Raw genomic sequence first — 23,515 nt, 5'->3', positions numbered from 1 at the left:
ATATGTTCTCCTAATTAAGTGTTCTAATGGCATATTATTTGTATTAACTCCAGGTATAGGAAGCATGGGAAAATTATCTTAAATTGTTCAGAGCCCTTGAGAAAAGAATACCTGTCCCTGGCAGCTAAAAAACCTAGCTACGAGGAAAAAATCCTGAACAGCTGTAATGCAAAAAAATCTGTGCTGTTTTCAGACCTCTCTTTGAGTGTTAGCTTACATTAGTAGTGCATTCCTCAGGTGCCAATAAATATGAATGGTGGCAGCTTACTTGTATGTTACTTGTCTCATTTATTAGGTTAGTGGTTATGTTGGATTCCTTCAAAGGTACAACTAAAATGCTCTGGGAAAATCAGATTCCATTTGGTCTCTGCTAACTTGTTGAGAGAGAACAGATTGGCTCAAATTCTTTATGTTCCCACAGGTGAAAATTAACTACTTCAAACAGCCTGAAGTTCTTTCACGTGCGACTTGCAAGGAGTACCAGCCAGGTGACCAGTATGGTGCTTGTCTGGCTGGTTGGCCTGTAGTGTTCTCTGTTACTGTCAGTAATTTTGTGTTTTGAAGCCCATCAATAATGTTAAAGAGGAAACTGAACGAGACCTTCCTTAGCAAATATCATCCATTCTTTTTTATGAAACAAATAGTCTTCCTCTGCTTGCCCAACCCCAGATTTTGACCACACACGGTATTATGTGTCTGGGTTTTTTTGATATTTTGAACAAAGATGCTCTGTCAGATTCTACTGTCAAATACTGAACTAGATTCAATAAATAAAGAGTTATATTTACAGGCTTTCTGATTACAGCTTGTGAAGAAACTCTGTTACTTATAGTGTGCATAATTCCAGTGTGAATCAGCTTGTTAGCTTGTTACTTGCTGAAGTGAGACAGTGATCATAGTTTTCATGCTAGTCAAACACTGTCAGTATGAAGCCTTTTTAGAAGCTTACTTTTGCAGAGCCAGTTTTGCAAAACCTTTATAACAAACCTGCTGCTTAATGGCCTGTAGTGGAATTCATTCATGGCTGCATCTGTTTTCTATGACTTCATAGCAAGTGGACCCTTATGAGTGGTGATACATGCTTCCAATTTTGGTGTATCAGGTAGGTTACATTTAGAAGAAGCTTTGCTTTTGAGCTTTCCTTACAGAAAGTATGGCTGAACATGTCTTTCTGTAGCCTTTCATTGCTTTTACATTAGTAATGTTTCTGATATATTTGTGTGGTGATGATGTCTTTGTTGTGAAAGGCCCAAATGCACAGTGTTATGGGAAACAATAGAACAATATGAAATTGCTGTATGATGGAATGATTTAAGATCTAAGTAGGTGTTTGCTAAACCCCTTGTGTGATTGCCTTATAAAACAAGCTAATTGTTGAGTGACTAGGTAACATGTGAGCACATTATAGTGAAATACCTAAGGAGCAGTTACATTAAAAAAAAAAAAAGAAAAGAAAAAAAAGAAACTGTGATGTAAACTCTAGATAGGAGGGTGAAAGGAAACAAGACATCTGCTCATGCATGTAGTATCAAAAGAAAGGAGTGTAAAGAGCAATGAGAGAAGATAGGAATGTTGTAAGGGTAGATGATCTGCTATCAGTACAGAGAAAGCAAGATTGGTACCTGGCTTCATGATCTTAAGTACCAGGCCTGAACGTTGCCAAGTCAGTGGGCAGCACAAATTAGGTTTGGTTTGACTGTGGGCCTTCTGGTATGGAGATGATCCATCATCCATTTTTAAATAAATGTATACAAAACCCTACTGTATGAAAGATCAGCACTTTGTGCCATATGGCTTCACAGAATCCTTGATACAGGTGTTGATTTGGAGCCCTAAAGCTCAGTCGTCATATTGAATTGTCAATTCTGTGGCTTCAATTGTCAGACCATGGGGCTGTGCTTACTGGTGAGAAGTGTAAGCTAGGAAAGGTCGCCAATTCATGAGTCAGAATAAGTGGATTAGTTAGATGCACAAGGTCACCTGGGCTGGACAACAGAAGCCTAATAGTTTTGGAGGAATTTTAAAATAAAGCAGTTCAACTGCCAGTGGTAGCATACAGGTGTACTGAAATGGACTGTTGTTGTCTCAGATGCAGGAAAATGACTGAAAAGTCTTACTGCAAATAAGGCTGAAACATCTAAATGAATCTGATACATTGGAGGCTAACAGCATAATTTCTGAACTTAACTGCAGAGTCAGGCCATCTTTTTACACAGAACCTTAAAAAAATGCTGCTGAGGAGTCAAAGTAATTGAGGAATAAGAGCTAAAATACTGTTCTAGATAGAGGAGATGGTAAAGAAAGGGAAATCTTAAAACAGGAGTGAATGGTAAAAAGGGTAATGGTAGAGGTGGGACACAGATGTCCTGAGGACGTTCCTTGATTGCAAGCTGTTGCTGTAGAAATAGTTAGTACTATGTGCAGTTAGATTAAGCTAATGTGGGCATGTCTATTTGGACTGCAATGCCAGCTTTGTTTTGTTTTGATATACCTTATTGTTAAGACAAGTATTTTGTGCTTAGGAAGGATCGTGACCTTGGATGTTGAGGGCTGCGATGGTCCCAATGTCATGTTGCCTTGGATAGTAACAAATGTTCTGGCATTGACCTTTTCATCTTGTTGTAAGGCCAGTAGGTTGTGAATTTAGCTGCATGGCCGATGATGTGTTGACTGTTGTAACTTTTTATGGAAGCTCTGAATAGAATTTAGCCCTGTGCTTTCTTTTAGTGCAGTTTTCCAATCTGTCTTTGATTTCCATGCCCTTAAACGTTTTCTGGTGAGAGTATGGATGCCTGTGTAGTAAATGTAAGCCTGCTGACAATCTTGTTAGTTATCTTTGTGAAAATTTCAGACTTCAAGTTAATCCATTAATAGACTGCTGTAACCATTCAAGGGGTATGGGATGTTGCTGCTGTTATTGTGCTTCGGGCTTTGCGTGCAGTTTGCCATATTCTTGTCACCTGATGATTTTCATTATGCAAAGTGGGCTGTCTGTATTCTAGAGTATAGTTTTTTAGAAAGAGAGGCAATCTTTCAATAATTTAAGGTTGATCTCATGGGAAGCTTTCCATGTCATGGCAGAGACTTCAAAGAGTTATGGAGTTAGTTACAGAGAGCAGAGCTTGGCAGTGTTGTGTTCAGTGATTTGGGCTGGCAAACCAGGGGTGTGCTGCATTATGTATCAGTCCTATGTTTTACAATATAGGGTTTGTAGACTTGAATTTTAAGAATAACATAAATTTATGAATAGGTGCTCATGATATTTGCTAGATTTTTGTGAATTTCTGATCTGCTATAGATGGAGAGGGGACACGTTTTTGCTATTGTGATTTAACTAACATTTAATGAACTAAATTCAGAGTGTACATTAGTAAATACAGTTTTGTTGCAACTCTGAACTTGCCTTTTAGGGGAGGGAAAGGATTCATTAATAACTTTATAACAAGAGATTTTATACAAACAAATCCAAGTAATTTGTGATATATATGAAGAAACTGTTAAGTTTTCTTCTCCTGTCCTTTATTTAACCTGAGAAATAGGAAGAATACTGCATCTGGTTTGCCTTATCTTTCTGGAGAGTGCCTTGGAAGCAGTGTGGAGCTCTCTCAGGATGTTTAGTAAAAGCTGTAACCAAGTAGTTTAAGCAGATTTACTTTTCACATTAAAACCTGCTGCTTCCTGATAGGTGCCAATAAAAAGCAAACATAAACCACCCCAAAACCTTAATTAGTTTGTTCCATAACACGTTGGCTGCAGGTTCCCACCTTTATGCTTTCCTATCAAGTACAGGGAGAGTGTGTCTCAAATACCAACCTCATCTTCATAGCAGTTCTTACTCTGCTGCAGTTTAAGATTGTCCTTTTCCACAATAGGCTCAATCACTGTTTGTGTTTAATTTAGGGAGAAATCATTTGAGTCTGTTCAGCATGGCAAAGATTCCCTCTCTCCAGAGTAAGGAGACTGTAAGCCATGATCTTTGGGCCAGGAGAATGCGATTTAATTTTGAGCAAATTAAAAAAAATGTTACTCTCTTTCTACAGGTGAAGTTCTAAAAAACTTAAATAAGTTCTACAAAAGAAAAGAAATCCAAAGACTAGGAGCAGAAAATGGATTAGATGGTAAGAAAATGTTTTAAGTTGTTTTTTTTTTAATGTGAAATCTGTTTTTATTCAGATATGATATTAGGTAAATCTGATCTTTTATGGGTCTCACAACACTGCTTGTTTATGTTGTCTCTGTCACTCGGTTCAAATAACCTTTATATTTGCTTGTAATACCTCATATTAAGGTATAGGTTTTTAAGGGACGACTACAATGTTTTGTTGGGTGTTTACAAATATGGTTTTGTGATCCCAGTCACATTCACTTTGTTCCTTTTTTTTTTTGTTTTGCAGCTCGCCTGTTTCACCAAGCATTTATAAGCTTTAGGAAGTATATCATAGAATCCAGTTCTGTGAGTGCTGATTTGCATATTATTCTCAATGATATATGCTGTGGTGCAGGCAAGTATCTGGAGTGCTTGTAAAATAAAATGTGCTTTTTTTTCTTATTTTCAACCTGTATGCTTACCTATGTACCTGTGTTCCCCCAATATCCTGTAAAAGAGGTTAACAATCACTGCTTCCCCATCAGAAATATTTGTGCCCATCCTATGGATTGTTCGCTCCTTAAATCTTCTGAAGTGGAAACAAAGGAGATGGAGGTCTTAGCAAGAAGCAGCCTGTCGTTTTATAGCACCTCTTCATTGCTGAAATGGAAACAGTACTGTTCCATTTATTCCCCTCTTAAAAATTCAGTAGTCACTAGGGGGCACTTTGAGAGCTTTCTCCTGACCAAGGTGCTTTAAGTACTTGGGAATACAGCACCGTGACTGTGTTCTGTTTCCGTGTGGCACTAATAGAAGTGAGTGTTGTTTGCTTGCTTAGTGCATCGTGTGTTGTAATCAAAGGCACTTAACTAAGAGGTGATGCCAGCTGGTAACAGCAGAAACAGCCTTCTCCACAGTTTGAGCTGCAGAGCTTTGGCATACTATGTGTGTTTTTAATGATGGTAATTTAAAGGTTACAGTGGCCATTAGTTTTGTCTTAAAATGTGAATGTGTAGATTTTAAATGTTTACTGTCATAGGAAATTTAACTAACGTCTTAGTTGTGCATAAAATCTTCCACATGGCTTCCTTACTTTCACTCCTTATTTACTTACATATTAGCATTGTTTACATATGCCTTAAAACTCACATATATAGGAATGTAAATGGGTTTTTATTGTGGCAGATTTGAATTTTTTTTAGTTGAGTTTTGCTTGTCCAAAAATGGTAATTGAAAATATTACCAGTTTTAAGTTCTTTAAATTTTTCACAATAATTTCAATTCATTAAATACTAATTCTCATTTAAAAAAACACAAACCAGCAAATAAAAAAGCACTGCTCTTTTTGTGTGTGTGTGTGTTTGATAATAACAGTTTTTTAGATCCAGATAGTTCTTTGAAATTCTATGAGAGCTGGACGGTTGGAGTGTGACCTGAAATTAGACCTTTAAGACCACATGTCTACTCTGCAAACGTTCAGAAGGGTGAACCTGGATGTCTCTTCTGAGTTGATTTTTCTATTTTTGTTTTCTCACCTAGGGACTGGAGACTCAGAATTTTGAACCAGCGCCCTAAGTCTTAGTAGCTTAGGGAAGCTGCACACTATTCTGTTTTTCTCTGTTTATTCATAAAAACATTTTAGAAGCTTTTATTTTATTTTGTTCCAGGGCAGCACATGGATTTAGGAAGAAAAAGCTAAATCTTCTTAGGACAGAAAAGCTATCTCTCATCCAGCTTTTCCATAGCTTCTCATTTTATTTAAAAGTTCTCTAGGCATATTGGCTAACCAGATTGAATATACTGAAATGAGATTTTTTTTTTTTCATACTATTGTATTTGTATTATGTTGCTTAATGAGTCTGTGTACTCATGTTAGTTTACCTTTCTGCCATTGAGATAATTATTGAACTTTGTAGAGAGCCAGAAGTTGAAAGAATTACATAAGTGTATGGTGGTAGTAGAAGAAATTTTTTTTTAAAGTTTGTGATGAAGATGCACACCTTCAGACAAGCATGCAAACTTTCTTAAAAGGGTTTGTCTTCTAGGTCATGTGGATGATCTCTTTCCATTTTTCCTGAGGCATGCAAAGCAGATCTTTCCAATGCTGGACTGTATGGATGATCTGCGCAAGATCAGTGATTTAAGATTGCCACCCAACTGGTCAGTGTGTTTAAGTGATTGCAGTGTTTTCTTTTCTTAGTGTCATAGAATTTCATAGTCTGTGGACTTAAGCTTTATGATGTATAATTGCACTATATTTTCAGTTCCATTTCTCTTTTTTTACAATAATTTGTGTCAGGAATGCTTATCTTTTTTACAAGATATATTGCAATCAATTAAAAGGAAAATAAGATTGTATCAGCTATGAAAGTTGCTGAGTTGGTGTTGCCTTTCCAGAAAGCTGTCTTCTGGCTGTGTCTGTTTGCGAGGCAGCACGCCAGAACATTAAAATGTTAATATACTGAAGGAGAGAGACCACAGTAATGAGAATTATTTTGAACACAATGTGTGAATTCCACTCTAAATCTTTGAAAGCATTGTATGATTTAGAAGATGAATGTATAAGACATAGTAACCTCTTTATACTGTCTCTATTTAAGAACTTGATCTTTCTGCTTTCAGATCAGATAAATGTTCAACAGATCTGCTTTTTTGTGTATGTTTTAGGTATCCAGATGCCAGGGCTATTCAGAGAAAGATAATATTCCATGCCGGTCCTACAAACAGTGGAAAAACCTACCATGCTATCCAGAGATTTTTGTCTGCAAAATCGGGAATATACTGTGGTCCACTAAAACTTCTGGCTCATGAGATCTTCCAAAAGAGTAATGATGCTGTCAGTATGTTGTATTACTTACCTATATCCTTAGTACTGGAACAGTCTCATGAATGCATGTTTGTAAAGTGCATAAGGTAGTCCATGAAGCAGTGTGCTCAAACGGGTGCCTTTGCTTTGCAGTAGTGTCAGCTCCTGTGAATACCAGTTGTGCATTTCTGCTTTAGGCATGCGGAATGCAACATCATTTTCCCAAATGGAACATCACTTTCCCCAAAGCACATGCTGCGCAATCATCCCTGTAACCTGCCTTCGTTTTCCTGTAATTTTTCCCTCCCTGAGTTTAGCCAGGTTCTACTATTAGCTTTTTCAGTGTGGAAACCGTGGCTTGTTTTGCCCATGACCTTTATTTTAGCTTGTACGCAAGAAATCACCATTGCTTAACTCCCCTCAGCTTTCTGCTTCAATGTTTAAAGAAATTTCACTCAACCATCTAATAAAAAGTTCTGCAGCTTCAGATGTGTTGAGTTGAAGAGCAGTGCCCTATATCAGGTCCCCAGAGGAAGCTTTCATTAGTACTTTTTTTAATTGCTTCCAGCATCTTTTTGAAGGCTGCTCACCAGTGTATTTCCAGCTGCACAGAACCACACCAGTTCTGAAGCATTACAGTAACACATCACATGTTAATGCAGCATGGTGTGTATGTACAGTAGTGTTTACCAAATGATCTTATGATTTCTCTTTTTTTGATAAGTCTATGATTTAGAATTTGTAATTCCTATTATTGGTTTATCAAAGCAACACATAAAGATTGGCTTGTCCTAGGAGGTATCTGTAACGTGTACCATGTAGTGAATGTGGATACCATATAGTGGTGTTCCTTGTTAGTAGAGTTACTGCACTTTTTTCCCCATGTGTTTAGTGTGTGTGAGGACTTTTCACTTGGCAGCTCATGGATCATACGTAGCCCTTGAGGTTTAAACAGGGCTTCGTGCATGGCTCTATAGGTGGCTGTAGATATGGAAGGAGCAGCCATCTGCCTGAGATTCAGTGAGTGTAGAGCTGACAGAGGGTGATGGCTCCTGCTGTCTCTCACAGCTAGTCCTCATGAACTCTTGCTGTGTGAGTATAAGGCAGCAGGTAAGACACCCAACAGGGCAATCACCAAATGAACTGGAGGAGGCTGGACCCTGCAAGGCTCCTTCACTTCTGGGCCTTGCTTTATGAGCCCCTTGTACTACAGCTTTTCTGACAGTTCTTTTGTTGTAGATGTGACAGCTCCGAAATGCTCAGAGGAAGGTGTAACCTGCAGGAGTAGGGGAGGACATCTAATTACAGATACTACCTTTTCCTTATACCCTTCAGTCCGATAGAACTTAAATGCAGGGCACAAGTCTCAAAAGACTGAGTAGTTATTTTTTGGATAGCTTCCACTATACTGTCTTAGAAGCTACTTTAAGAAACTGATTTTTTTCCGGTTTGGAAAGAGGATTCTCTTATATTAAAGAAACTTAACATGAGTTTTCTGAATTCCTTTAGAAAGTGCCATGTGACTTGGTGACAGGAGAAGAGCGTGTGTATGCCAATGAAGATGCCAGGCAAGCTCCTCATGTTGCTTGTACCATTGAGATGTGCAGCACTAATACACCGTGTATGTATACATAATTGTTTCAGTCATATCTATGGTATCTTTATATGTATTATTGCTTGGACTCTGACGTAGCTGAGCTATTCCTTTTCAGTCTTATTTGAACAATTTCTGAACTGTTAGAGCAGTTAAAAAAATTTGGATCCTCTCAGAATAGCTTTTTGGTGGTAGAGGATTAACTTAATTTGAGTAACCTTTTTTAGAAAGCCTTCAAGTTCCTTCCTGTGTTGTATTGCTGTTCTAGATGGTCTTTCTTGGTGCATTGTATTTTTATTTTTCTTTTTTGTTTTAAGATGAAGTTGCAGTGATTGATGAAATTCAGATGATCAGAGATCCCGCCAGAGGGTGGGCTTGGACAAGAGCCCTTCTAGGTAAGCTTGTTTGTGTTGACAATGAACTAGTTTAATGTGACTATAAATGGCACATTAAATTCGAGCTTAGCAGTCAGTATATTCATAAGTGGTTACAATATGTGATGCAAAATAAAAGCAAGTATTGTTTCTTCACATGCCTTCTCACAGCAAGTGAGAGAGATGCTCTGCCTCAAAGGATATTGTCTGTATGGCCACAAGTTACCTGTCATGTTTTACTTAATGTTTTAAAAAAATTTTATTTTCTGAGTTATATGGATGCCTCTTTTAGTTTTAATTCCTTGGATAATACGTAGTCTTTATGGTGTTGCACTGTGCTGTCCTTTTACATTGATTATTTTCTAGAAGTATGCTTTTTTTGTTCAATTAAAACAACACAATTTTTCAGAGATTTTGTTATGAAGAGATACTGTTAAATGTATGCCAACATGGCGAACATTAAATATTTTGTAGTGTTAACTTCAAGTGGCTCATTTATAGAGCTGCATTGCTATGTTAAATTCTTAGAAGGATGCTTCTTCTGATAATTTTAGAATTTTCAAGAGGAACTCTTGAAACTTACTTTTCCTCAGATTTTGAACAGAAGTTTGGCATCTAATTCCCCCCCTCACCCCCCTTTCCCTTCACTGTTTTTGATGCTAAGTTTAACAGGATGATTTGTCGCACTTCCCCTACTTACTATTTCTTTCCCTTTTTTCTATTCTGACTACATTAGAGACGTATTCATAATTTTAGAAGGTCATGCAGAAAACAAAGCTCTTCAGTTCTGCTGTGGTTTGGGAGTTAGTAAAACAGTGGTAAATAAAACTCAAAGCTTTGCTCCATTTGTTCAGTGGTTGAGGGTACCTCTTGTTTTGGCTGAGAGGGTGCAACAAGGTATTAGCAGCTCTGGTTATCATACTATTGGATTTCCAAGGATCATTTGCTGATATGAGATCAAGAGCAGCTCTAAGGAAGTAGTGTATTGTGGGAGAGGCTTTAGGTACTGATTTGGGGTGTTGAAGGAAGTGAAATACAGTCCTCATTGATGTGTTTAGCATGCAAAATGTAATTTTGGGGTAACTTAAAAGTCAGCTAACACTACTGTTGTCTATAAATATGTAACATTTTGCATTTTATTTCATTGGATCTTGTTCAGGACTCTGTGCGGAAGAAATCCATGTTTGTGGAGAAGCTGCTGCTATTGACTTGGTGACAGAGCTCATGTACACTACAGGGGAAGAAGTTGAAGTAAGCTTTTTAATTCTGTAAAGTTATGGACAGAACATCAGGTTTTTCTTGCTGGAAAACAGGCAAAAATTTAGAGTCTTTTGGGGGTATCACTGATCAAAGTTATTCTTGCAGGAGTTCATGTTAAAATGTTTCTCAAATCCTGTAAACCAAAGGAGATGTTGGTTTTTTTTTTTTTTTAAATAGTGGTATTGTTTTGCTTAAAGAAGATAAGTGCTGTTGTGGTTTAACCCCAGCTGGCAACTAAGCACCACGCAGCCACTTACTCACCTCCCTCACAGTGGGATGGGGAGAGAATCAGAAGTGTAGAAGTGAGAAAACTCGTGGGCTGAGATGAAGACAGTTTAATAGGTAAAGCAAAAGCCATGCATGCAAGCGAAACAAAACAAGGAATTCATTCACTACTTCCCATCAGCAGGCAGGTGTTCAGCCATCTCCAGGAAAGCAGGGCACCATCACACAAAGTGGTTATTTGGGAAGACAAAATGCCATCACTCCAAACTCCCCCCCCCCTTCCTCCTTCTTCCTCCAGCTGTATGCACTCAGCGTGACATTGTATGGTCTGGAATATCCCTTTGGCCCGTCAAGGTCAGCTGTCCCAGCTGTATCTCCTCCCAACTTCTTGTGCACCCCCAGCCTACTCGCTGGTGGGGCTGTGTGAGAAGTAGAAAAGGCCTTGATGTTCTTTAGGCACTGCTCAGCAATAATGTAAACATCCTTGTCTTATCAACACTGTTTTCAGCACAAATCCAAAACATAGCCTCATGCCAGTTACTATGAAGAAAATTAACTCTATCCCAGCCAAAACCAGCACAGTGCTTTGCTGAGTTCCCCTCAGGGAATGCTACAGCTGTTTAGGCACTTTCTTTACAGTTCTGTTCTTCCTGGAGGGCACAGTGCCCTCAAGTTTGCTGAGGTTACTGAATCTGTTGATAGTTATTCTCTGTATGATGAGGAAAGGAGTTAAAAGAGCTAACACCTCCAGAAGAAAGTGATTGAAAGATCTCTGAAACCCAACTTTACTGTCATAAATACTTTTTATTTATGATTTCTTTGTGAAGAGTATTTAAAAACATAAAATTTGGTCCTAAGCAAGTCGAGCCTGCATGATTTCATGGTGAACTAGCTGTAGCTTTATATATCTGTGCGTGGTGGGGCATGTAATTCTGAAAGGGGACCAGTTTACAGCATTCAGATGACTGAGTGAAAACAGACTCTCAATTCTTGATAGAACTGCTACATAGCCTGTATATTTATTTTCTGGAATCTAGTTTACATGTAAAAATATATAGTTCTTCTGTTTCTTGAAAAGGCCATGTAGTTCTCAGCTTGGGAAGTGCTGCAAGTATGCAAGTGCATAAGGTGTATGTCACATTCTCCCAGTAATTATCCCTTCAGGTCTGTGAGATGTCCCTCAGTGTTACAATTGTGGTAATAACCATGCTGGCTGATGTTCCACAGGAATTTTTCATTTAAAAACATCTGTGACAACTCATTTGATTCTAGGTCCGAAACTACAAGAGACTCACTCCTCTTACTGTGCTGGATTATGCCTTAGAATCTTTAGATAACCTCCGTCCTGGGGACTGCATCGTCTGTTTCAGTAAGAATGACATTTATTCTGTCAGTCGACAGATTGAAGCCAGAGGATTAGAATGTGCTGTCATATATGGCAGTCTGCCACCAGGTAAAGCACTCTTATTTTTAAGGGAGTGTTCTGCTTCTTGCTGCTTTCTAAGAAAAACTTTTAAAATGAAGCAGTACAAGTTTTCCTAGTTTTGCATTTCTATATAGTTAGAGAAGTAATCAACTTCTGTTGACTGGTGTTTTAATCTTGGATTAGACCTTTATTATGTACTTAATATTGATCTTTGGATAGATATGATTAAATGAGGTCTATCCACAGCTCTGGGAATGATTTAAATCCCTTCTGCCCCCTTTCCCCAACAACGGCCAAATACCAATCAAATACCAATTTTTTTCTTTTTTTTCCCTCAGCCTAGTATAAAGGCATCGGTCTTAGTGATACATTGTCTTTGTTTTGTAAGAAGAGTTTGCTATGTGAAGTGTTCTGTCATTCTGTTTTAGGAACAAAACTTGAACAGGCAAAGAAATTCAATAATCCTGATGATCCATGCAAAATTTTAGTTGCTACAGATGCAATTGGAATGGGACTCAATTTGTAAGTACTTGGAGCAGGTTATGGTATGAATTTTTTTTTTCCCCGGGTGTGATACCTGCATTAATTTCCTCACTTGTTTCTCCCCAGTTTGACTAATTTGGCTAGGTGTCTGCTATGTCTAGATAACACAGGACATATATTTTAATTCTGAAGTAGTGATCAATTTGATTGGGTAGAACTAAGCTTTAATTTTAAAACTGATTCTAAGAATTAAATGGCTCACTTGGCCTAATTCTGTGTGATAGTAGGCACTGTTAAGATCCTTTCGATTCACTGGAGTCAGATGTGCTAGGTTGTCAAGAGTATCAGTTGCTTACATTTCTGAAGTGCAGAGCAAGTTCAGTCCGGTTTCAGATGTATTTTGTTGCTGAAGGTGATGCAATCACATTGCTATAAACTACCAAGGCAGATGGTGATGAATGGATTGGGACCCTATTAGAACACAATTAATGTGTGTAGGGATGATAATTTTCCTGCAACTAACCAGTGTGTGTCCATAAGTAGTATCTGTGGTCCCTTAATTTATAGAGGAGAAAAAAACTCAAAAAAACCCCCTCAAAAAAAAAAAAAGGCTTTAATTCTTCTGTACTAGGTTGTATATTGGAAATAATTTGCAAAAAAAGATCCCTCTCTGTTTTTTTTTCCAATATTTCAGGTGTATAAGAAGAATAATTTTTAACTCTATAGTAAAGCCAACTATTAATGAGAAGGGAGAAAAGGAAATAGACTCCATTACAACCTCTCAGGCTCTACAAATCGCAGGCAGAGCTGGGCGTTATGGCTCATCCTTCAAACAAGGAGAAGTCACTACAATGCATCGTGATGACCTCATGCAGCTGAAGGAAATTTTGAGTGAGCCTGTGCGCCCTGTGAAGGTGAGAGAGACTCAGTTTGTACAGATGTGCTCTGGAGCTGTTTTACTATGTTCTGGTCCCAAATTATTTTTCATTGTGTCTGTTTACAAGTTAGTAATAAAAATGGATTGTGTCATGCCGGAGTGACTTTGAATATATGTCCCATTTGGAGGCTTGCAATATTTCATTTATATTAAAGCTGCTCATTTAAGAATTAAAAGCTCAAACACAAAAGTTCTTATGTTCTAGGTAAGTGTGCTAAATAAACTGGACTCTGTAGGGTGCTTTGGTTTCTTGCATTTTGTCTTTGTAGATTTTGTTTCTGATGCACTAACTTAAGAACAATATTGAGAACTAATGGAAATTTTTGTCTTTATTTTCCCTTTAGGCAGCTGGCCTACATCCTACTCCTGAGCAGATAGAAATGTTTGCTTATCATCTTCCTGACGCCACTCTATCTAATCTAATTGTAAGAATGATCAAAATATTAGTTTCTGATTTAAAAATTAAGCATCACTTATAGCCACTGCTTTTGTACAAACATGCACTTTGGGAATTTAACAGACAGCCTTGTGTGTATCTTCTATCAGTTAGTTTCTTCTCTCTACCACAGCAGTGACTGCAAAACAGAATGCTCAACTTTTCTGTGTTATAATAAACTTGAAAGCTGTTGAAGTGTGTAAATATGTTTACATGTGTTGAAGAGTGTGCAACAACCTTTTCATTTCACCTTTCCTGTATTTTAAATGTAGACTTTTTGGTCTGAGGCTGAAAATATTAGAGATTGAAATTTTGATAAATACACGTAAAAATTCCTGGGAAACTGGGCTGGTCATGTCAGAGTTCTGTACATCGGAGAGCTACCTGATTTTCTCCTGGTTCTGTGAACTTTATGGTAAACCAGTGTCTGCTTAACTTTGAGAAAACAGATTTTTTGGCATCTACTTGATCTCATCATTAGCTGGTTAGCAGAATTTTTGGAAGTGCTTAAACCTTTCAAAGTAGAAATTAAGCTTCCAATGCTGTATTTAAAAATAGTATCATGGTTTTTAGTACACTGGGAGATTCTTAGCAGCTTTCATGGATTTAAATGCCTATTATTGTTCTCTGCTGATGTGCTGTTATGTAGCAAAATAGTATGATTTCTAAATTCGACGTAAAGGATTATACTTGGACACCTTCTGGAAGACTTAAGCTGGTAGGGTAACAGCACATCTTTGAAATTTTACTGTTGAGAATTTTTGGGCTAGCATAGAAGTATTAAGATTAAAAACCCATGTTATTCTTGATCTCCTAAGTATTCAGTCACATACTTAATTAAGAAGCTCAGTGTTTCTTTAAAGATCTTTTAAAAAATCTTTCAAAGATTTACATTAGAGAAATAATGTTGGGGCCCCATAAAAATTCACCCTGCAATGTGCAGTGGCATCTCCTGTTTCTCCAAACCTTCGATATGTTTCAGGTATTCTTTGAAGTTGTCTATTGCAATACTGTATTTATCTTGTGATTTCTTTCTTCCTAAAATAGATCTGTTCCTGACATTGGGCTAAAAATACCTCAATTATTGAATTTTATGCTGTAAAGTTAGCTTTTTGGGTCATGCTAAGTGACAAACTTGGAACGAGTTCTAAACATAGTAGTAACTTGTTCCTGTGATGGTGTTCTTTGTAACTAAAATGTACGCTGCCAGAACACTGTATTTGTTACTTATGAGACTAATTGAAATAGCTTAAATAAAGCATAGTGCATTATGTCTTCTTCTCTGATTCTGTGTTAGAGAATTTAATGAAAATCCTATTATAAAAGAGTAGAGGGAACTGCCCTGCCCCTTTTAACTGTTCTTTCAGTATAACTGGTCTTTGAAAGACTAAATCATATTTTGGTTTGGTAATATGAAGTTTAACAACCCTCTCCTGTAATAACATCCTCTTCATTTGATTATATTTTCACAGGATATTTTTGTGAGTCTCTCACAAGTTGATGGGCTTTACTTTGTCTGCAATATTGATGACTTTAAATTTCTAGCAGATATGATTCAGCACATTCCACTAAATTTGCGATCACGATATGTCTTCTGCACTGCACCCTTGAACAGAAAAGAGCCTTTTGTGTGTACCACATTGTTGAAGGTCAGTTATTTTTTTTCCTCCAAAAACTGTGGTATTTATACTGGAGCAGGCAGGTCTTGGTGCATTGAGACTGTATCTATTGGCTATATTTATTGTGGGTTTTGTCATTAGATCATTTGAGAGCGTTCTTAAAGTGCTCACAGGTAGTAATATAAAATAGCTGGAGATATATATATATATATTTTTTTTTAAATTGCATTCTTCACCATTTTTATTGGCCAAAGCTTTTAACTTCTGAGAACCGATTCTCTTTTTGTGGTGTAAATTAACGTTTGGAGAGCTTTTCTGCTGTTTGCCTCAGAGAATTCTGCTGCTTGCCTTGCAGGTGATCTTTGAACTGCGAGAGATCAGAATTGTGTTACGTAGTCGCTTGTGCACTGTCAAGCTTTGCACTACGATGTGTCTAAAAGTAGTCCTTAAAAACCAAGATACCACTGCTTCAGGGTGTTAGCTTGTCAACAAAAGAAAAGAATGTGGGATTAAGTGTCATTGCTGATGTTATAATAACAGTTACATAGAATTAAAACCCCAGAAAATACAGTGCTGTTAGTTGTTCTCAGAATTACGTTGTTTCACTTTTCAGGCCTGGATGAACCCTGTTCCACTGTGCCCCTGGAGTGATTATTTTGAGGAATTTGTAGTCAGCTGATTTCAGTTTTTCAGGATTAATAATTTTGTTTGGGACTGTTACTTTGCTAGACAGTATCGCCTTTGTCCCCTTTTAGAGACTGTGTTAAACATTTTTAATAAAACAGTGTAAAAAGGAAGCTGATATGGTGCCCTCATGTCACAGATATTGGAGTGCTTTTCAAAAATGGCTAATAATCTTTAAAAATTGAATGATTTATTTAAAGAGTTGGGAAAAAAAATGTGCCTCACTAAGAAAATGCTGAGCATTCAGATCTCCAGTAATGAAGGTGCAGAGGGGGCATAATGTGATCTTGGAGGGAGGTAGGCTGTTGTGAATCCTGGTGAATTTAAGCCCCATTCCTTGGCAGAAAAACCCAACTTCTGGTATCAGCCAGTTAGGAAGTAGTTATTCCAAGTCATCAATGCTCCTGAAAATTTTAAATTTAAATCTTATTTGGCTTGTGTTTCTGTTAGTAAAAGAGCTGAGATGTCTAGGTTTCGGAAGGGCTGATTTCTAGTGCAGATTAATCTGGGTGGTGAATAGTGTGTTTCCTAAGTCAGGGAACACATTTAACATTTTCTCAACCTTGGAGATTCTGAAACAAGATAATTAACAGAATAGGAGCAGGAGAAGAAAAAAAGACAAAGTCCATCTGCTTTGCTAGATGAAATCATATGCCTTCAGCGTTACGCTTTTCTGGATAGCTCTATGCTTTTGTTGCTTAACTCTGTGCATGGCCCGTGGACAAATTGTGTTAATGAGGCCCTGGAAAGGAGAGGTGACTCCTGTGTTGAGTAATTAAGTAAAAGAATGTATGGCATTTGGGCTGTGTAAAACAAAGCAGGTATATTCCAGAATATGTTGTGTATACAGACTCAAGGGAATTTAACTCATTTGGGATTTCTTCTTTCCTGACTAATTGAGGACTTCAATGAATCTGCTTGTTTTTCAGTTTGCAAGACAGTTCAGTAGAAATGAGCCTCTGACATTTGACTGGCTCTGTCGGCACATCAAATGGCCATTAGCTGCTCCAAAGAACATCAAAGAACTTGTACACCTTGAAGCTGTTCATGATGTTTTTGACCTCTATCTGTGGTTAAGGTATTGCCTTTGTACTTGAAAATTATTTTTATGTTTTCCTAATATTTATGACTTACAGTCCTAGAAAAGCAATGTCTTCAAGCCCGTGTGTATGTGGTGCAGTATGGGCTCCTTTGGCCCTTTAGAGTATCTTGACAAATGCCAATGTAGCTGTCTTATGGGAGCAAGTCATGGGTTCTGCAGAGAACAGTTTGTGACTGAGAACGAAAGTTAGAAACAAAGTGGTCCTGGACTGGAGCAGCTGAAATGCCACTTAAAATGCAGTGGCTTTCCCATGCAACATGTAATAAATTTCTTTTTTTTTTTTTTACTTTACATAGTATGTATCTCATTTTTGTCCCAGTCAGCACTCCTTTAGTGAAAAGGTTTAACTGTGTGTTGTTTTGCCTCTCTTCAGTTACCGCTTCATGGATATGTTCCCTGATGCTGTCCTTGTAAGGGATATTCAGAAAAAACTAGACGACATTATACAAGTTGGTGTCTGCAACATCACGAAGCTGATCCGAGCTTCTGCAGCTGCTCCTGGCACAGCAGAAGTTGTGTCAGAAGACTTTCCTCTTTCAAGGACTAAGAGGGATACCAGGGCGGTTTCAGACCATCATGGTGCAAAATCCACAGAGGCATTCTCTATTCCAGTGGAGGTTCTGGGAGAAAGAAGAGCAAAGAACTCGAAAGCCTATTGGTCTGCTGTGAGGCAGGAGGATATGAAAAGCCACAGACGTGGATCTCTTGCCAACAGATTGCTGCGTGAAGGACTTCTAACACAAGAAATGCTGAGACAGCTGGAGAGTGAGTGGCAGGATCAGCACAGGAATGGTAGATATGGCCTTGGTTCAAAAAGAGATGATCAGAATAGTTCAAAGGAAACGGGGAGAAAAAAAAAATAGAACCATGTCCTAATTCTGTTTAGTTTTTAATCATAAAATAAAATACTATTTTAATAACTTCTTTGGCATTTCATGTTTACACTGCTGCAGCTCCTTGATGTTTTTCCTTCTCCTGTGACCAGTTATGTGAAACACTCGGAGAAATGGACTCTTAAAATCTCAGAGGCCATAAGTTTGCTTTTACCAGTCAGCCGTACACTTTTTCAGTCATGGCGTTCAGTGTAAGTGTATGATCTACTGCTATGTGAAAATCTGAACTTGATGTCTTCTTGCAAGATATCCTTACATCATTAATAAACATAAGATATTTCACTAGTAATGAATTAGCTACTCATTCCATCCCTTCACAAATGGCAGAGTTTAACAGATAACGAACAAGTAATGAACAACCTGTCAGGAAATTGGGTCAGAATGGTGATAGGAGTCATGGGCCTCTAACCTTTGTGTCCTTTGAAAATGTGGAAGGAGGCGATAAGCATTTGTGTAATGCCCTGGGGAATGATGAAATTCTGGCCACAGGAATTTTTGAGTAAATTCCAATTCTGTCATCTGAGGGGTAATTACTGAAACAAAGCAAAAATCTGTCCTTGCTCTTTAAATTGTATTCTTTCTCCTAGGAAAATCTCATCACACCGATTCAGGCAAAGTTTGGGGGGAGGAAAAAAAAAAGTTGGATTATGATTTTTGGGTGGAAGGAGATGTTAGAGGCATAGGTATAATTTATTTACTTTAGAGAAATCCAGATGTCTCTCCTTGACTGTTACAATTCAGTTTCATACAAATTATTTAGTTCTGTTGCACTTCATAAATGATTTTTTGCTTCACATGCCAGTTAGTTTGTGATATCTGAATTCTGAGAGGAGACATAAAATATTTTACTTAAGCTCACATAACAGCTTATAGTTTAAGTAACAGCTTGTGGGTTGATATTTGTGCCAGTTGTATTTCCACATACCTATTTTATCGTGGCTTTCAAACTGGAAAAGTTAGGTGCTTACCACCTGGAGGAAGGTTTAATTTGTTGGAACTAAGTTCTCAGGAAAAGGAGGGGTTTTTTCCTGATGCGGTGTCACTAAATAATGTTTAAGGCAGTGCACAACCAGGCTATGCCTCTTTCATACACATGCAGATGCTCTGTCCTTTGTTTTTAGTGTGAGCAGCTTTTAGGTATGCTTTTGAGCTCCCAGTAGGGATACTGGAGAGTGGAAAGAATCAGATGCTGAAACTGCTATGTATTCACGGAAATGGGTTTCAGCGCTAGGACATGTTGCTGGGGCTGCCTGAGGGAGAGTAATGCTGCAGCAGCCATGTTTCTGGGGTTGGCTATATAGAAATCTGCAGATCCTGCTTGTGTTAATGTTGGGATGCTTGTAAAAGCTAGGTTGAGTTTCACTGTATCAAATACCTGACTTTCTAAAATGATCAACAACAAACTTGTGCAGCTTGAAAATTTGCTCTGAATCCCCTTTGCTTCCTCCTAGTGTCAATCCTTTAAGCTGCTGTTCAGAAACAAGTCTGCAGCAGATTGAGTGATGTTTTTAACAGCTGTTTTCAGTGTATTTCATGTACTGTTTTTCCATTATTTACTAAAAAGCAAGCAGTGCGTGAATGTTTCTAGTCCACATGATCTCCTGCTGATTTCAGTACCAGACTGGTGGGGAGGGAAGGTTTTAGGTCCTTCCCCTGCAAAGCCCCATCTTTCTTAGCTCCCCCCAAAAAACCAAGCAGCTATGCATGTGTGGCAATGGCCATGTGAATGTTGTGAATTTTCTGCTTTGGGGATGAGTAATTCTGCTTTGCTTTCCCAGAGTCCTGACAGCCTCTGCTTAACAGCAACATGACTTGCACAGAATGCAAGCTTGCAATTAACCCTTACAAATGTATTCCATTTGATACTATTCAGATAACTTGTGTGATGTGGATTATGTGATTGAGTGGTATCAGTTGCCTCCTTGTGTTCTTTGCACTTGACAGACTCAAAGGGAAGTTGTAGTTGCTCAAGGCTGCAGACCGGTTTTGACAGCATGCATTTGCCCACTAAGCTCTTGGACTGCAAACTCCTTGCTGTATCTGCAAACTGCTGTTTAAAACCACAGTTGTGCAAGGACGACTCCTGTTTTCTCTCCCCCTGCACATGTGGGATTGGGTTGCAGGAGGCCCACATTGCTACTGTACTTTGCTTCCAGTCTGTTTGGATAAATTGATCCTTTAATTGTATGCTAAGCTGCATACTAGTGCATATTTTTGAGCAAGGAAAGAGTGGTTGGGACTTGAGGGTATAAGCCAGCCTTGTGTTTGAGCAGCAGGCCTTGCAATAAGGAAGCTAAATGACTATAAGCATTCTTTTTTGTATTTTGCTGAGATTAGCACTTGGCTTAACTCATTGCTTGTTTCCATAGAGACTCCATAGTAACAGTTTTAAGAGCTCTGAAGTTTATTCAGGCGTTTCCAGGCTGACTTTTTATGAAAGTTTTCTTTTCTTCTGAGCTAATGGTGTGGCTGTCATTGACTCCCATTAGAATGGCTGCCAAATTGGTCCCCATGTGGTACAATCCGGACTGGTGTGGTGCAAAGCTATGCCAGCTGCATATTTTTAACGTGCCCTGTGCAAGCAAGTCCCTGGGGGAGGATTGAGTGGCCTCTTGCTCTTCTTCATGGGGCTGTGCCAAAAGTTTATAAACAACATTGTTCACTTGATTGGGGAATCACATTCGCAAAACTTTATTTCAGGTGTTCAGATTTCCAGATTAATTTCAGGCATTCAAGTTACAGCTGTTGAGAAGTTTCTTGTATTTCACAATTTAATTTTTTTGCATTTATTTGTTATGTTTCAAAAGTAAAATGGTGATTGTAACAGCACCACTTGGTAAAAGCCTTCTCTTAAGCCAATGTGCTCTTTTCTGTCTGTGCTGTCTCCATCTCTTCTAAGTAGTGTCTATCCATGGAGTGGATTTTCTAGTCAGTCCCTGCAGGTGTTCTGCCTTATTTTGCAGCCTGATGTTGCCCTAGGAGGGCTGTATGCAGGACAAATGTGGGGACCCCTTTCTGTTCTGAGTTTTGATGAACTTGGGGGACTATAATAGGGAGCAAAGCTGCTGTTACTGGGAGGGGAAATGTGTTCTAAGGGTTGGTCTTGGAACCATAAGCTATAATGAAGAAGGATTTCTCCTGATGACTCACCTGTAGCCTTGTCCACTCTCTCCTTGTTAACCTGGGTGCCAACCTCAGCCACCAGTGTTGCCACTGCCTCTGATACCTCTCACCAAAGATGCATTTCTGCAGCAATAAAATGCTTATTAATAGGGTATTTCTTTCTGGAGGTAACTGGTGAATGTTTAGCTGATGTACTCAGACGTTTATCTGAATTTCCCCATAGTAGCTGTGAGCTCCTTTTCTCTGCAGGCCTTTGGCTGCAAGGCTGTGGGCGGTGGATGGGCTACGTGAGCACCAGCCTCTTCCGGATTCTCCATTGTGCCTTGAGGCAGGGCTTGGAGGGAGAACTGCAGGAGAAGAAAGTAGAGAGGGGTTTTATAACTCTGAAGTCTTGTTGGCCATTGCAAAGGGGGAAGGGAGGGTTTGTGACTAATTTTTATTGGGTGCAGCTCTAACAAAGGGAAAAAACAACATTGCCTCAAGCCTCCAAGCTGCATGCAGTTGGAGCTGGTCTGTTCACTTGGTCCTAGATTGTTTCCCCTGTACTGGCCAGAATACGTACAAAATGTCTGTAATATATCTGGGTGTTGGGCCCTTAGTACATTGAACTGCCGTCTGCATGGATATGAGATAATGTCTTGTCTTTTCTTGCACAACAGCCTGCCTGAAGCTAGGATGCACCAGGGATGAGCGAACAAGTTACGCAGTGATTCTGACATGTCAGGTATTTAACAGAGTTTGCTGCCAGTTCAGTAACGTTTAGATCTTTGAGACCCTTTTCCAGTGGCATCTGTTAGAGAAAGAAAGAAAAGAGAGAATGAAAAATAAATCTACTGTATTACAGACACAATGAGCTCTGGATCAAAGTGGGATGGAGCTTGAAAGGTGATGTTTTCAATTTTGCTGGCCAGAGGGGTTGTGACTCGGATGGCATGGGTAAACAATGAGGAAAGAGACAGTCCCTCTGGGAGTCAGTGTCTGACTTAACAAGCCAGCAGTTATTAAAAGATGAATACAGGAGAAGTGAACCGTGCTTTCTGGCTGGTAGCATGGCTTTTTTCTTCTTTCTTTTCTCCCTTTCTCTTGAAGATCAAAGGCCTAATTTTAGAACAAGCCCTATTTATGGACTGTTCAGCCACTCTGTCTGCTTTACTCTTGTTCTAGAATAGTGGAAAATAAATAGAGCTGGCGGGATCTCCCAGTGTCCAGAGCTCAACCCTGATGCAAGGCAGGAAGGAAAAAAAAAAAAAGAAGAAGAAAAAGACCTCAACCTTTCTGTGTAATTTGTCTCTGCAGAGAGAGTTCCCTTCCCCTCCCTCAGCTCTTTCAGCCTTTCCCTGTGATCAGAGGCTGAAAAAATGTAACCTGTGACTGCTCCTGATGTTCAGCAGAGCTATCTCCTTCTGATCTATGCCTTCTTGACATGCTGTAGCTGCTAGGACTGGGCAGGGTCCTCTTCCTGAGACTGGAGCTGAGTACGGAGTTGAGTGTTGTTTTGTGTGTCTGTGGATTATAGTCCTGTTCATACAGCCCAGCATGATGATCAGTTGTACTTTTTTTGCAATAGCATGAGATTGTTTGGTCCACTTTAGGCTATAAATTGATATAGCCGGAGATCCTTTTCTGCTAACTGGCTGCTTTTGCCCCACTCTGGATCTGTGTAGACAATTTTCTACTTCTGCTCAGTAGTTCTTTGTGTTTCCTCCCATTACTTGGCACCCCCCCTTCTATCTCCCTCTTTTCTCCCTGCCCTGAGGCTGTTTTTCTGATTTATCAAAATAATTTTTAATTGTAATCTTGTTCTGCAAAATTTTGGGTGGTAATTGTTTGCCAGCGCAGTAGATGTGCTCAGTTCCAGCTGAAACACTGAACAGCAATTGGGGGGAAACACACCAAGTGTAGGTGTAGTTTGAGAGTGAGCCTCTTAATTACTCCATGACAATGCAGCCTTTTTTCTTCTTTTTTCTTTTTTGTTTCTCTCCTTTGTGTCAAAATTTCACCCAGTTTCCTTTGGGTGATGTTTCTGTAGTCCATATCACTTGATACAATGACAGATCCTGGAAACACCTGTGTATTCAGAACGAACCTTTGAGAGTAATAGTTAAAGGCTGTGTCAAATTCAGCTCTGATGGTGCCGCTCCTGCTGTAAGCACTCTGTGCTGCCAGTTAAAGGCATTTATCAAGTGGGGCAGTCTGATATCAAGACTGTTGGGTGCCAGGTAAATCTGCCCCCCTCCCCACGTTTTGCAATACAGAGGCTCTGCATTGGTCTGAAACTTTGCCTTCAGGAGGGGTGAACGGAGAATGATACGTACAAAATCTCTCTGCTGGAAATTGCGCAAGAGGTATTTTGGCTGGGGGCAGGGGTCTGTGTGTCTCTTCGCTCCTTTACACGGCTGAAGCTTAATTGGAAAAAAGCCGCAGATAAGGGTGCACTGTGTGGAACTAGAGCAGGGTTAATTCATG

General features: G+C 38.9%; 1 protein-coding gene across 1 annotated transcript; it reads left to right on the top strand.

The window, feature by feature from the left end:
- Positions 1 to 3,969: 3,969 nt before the first annotated feature.
- SUPV3L1 (suppressor of var1, 3-like 1 (S. cerevisiae)) lies at positions 3,970 to 18,215 on the top strand. The gene is given in 15 exon segments (XM_010579948.1): positions 3,970 to 4,014; positions 4,016 to 4,118; positions 4,395 to 4,502; positions 6,133 to 6,247; positions 6,755 to 6,923; positions 8,403 to 8,514; positions 8,805 to 8,882; positions 10,021 to 10,112; positions 11,619 to 11,799; positions 12,201 to 12,294; positions 12,950 to 13,169; positions 13,537 to 13,617; positions 15,101 to 15,277; positions 16,861 to 17,009; positions 17,407 to 18,215. Coding segments are annotated over 15 exon segments (2,214 nt in total). The 3' UTR covers positions 17,897 to 18,215.
- The last annotated feature ends 5,300 nt before the right edge of the window (positions 18,216 to 23,515 follow it).

The sequence above is a fragment of the Haliaeetus leucocephalus genome, unplaced genomic scaffold (genome assembly GCF_000737465.1).
Source record: "Haliaeetus leucocephalus isolate CR32 unplaced genomic scaffold, Haliaeetus_leucocephalus-4.0 Scaffold687, whole genome shotgun sequence".
Lineage (NCBI taxonomy): Eukaryota > Metazoa > Chordata > Aves > Accipitriformes > Accipitridae > Haliaeetus > Haliaeetus leucocephalus.
The sequence above is the reverse complement of the archived record's forward strand: the minus strand, read 5'-3'. Positions and strand labels throughout refer to the sequence as shown.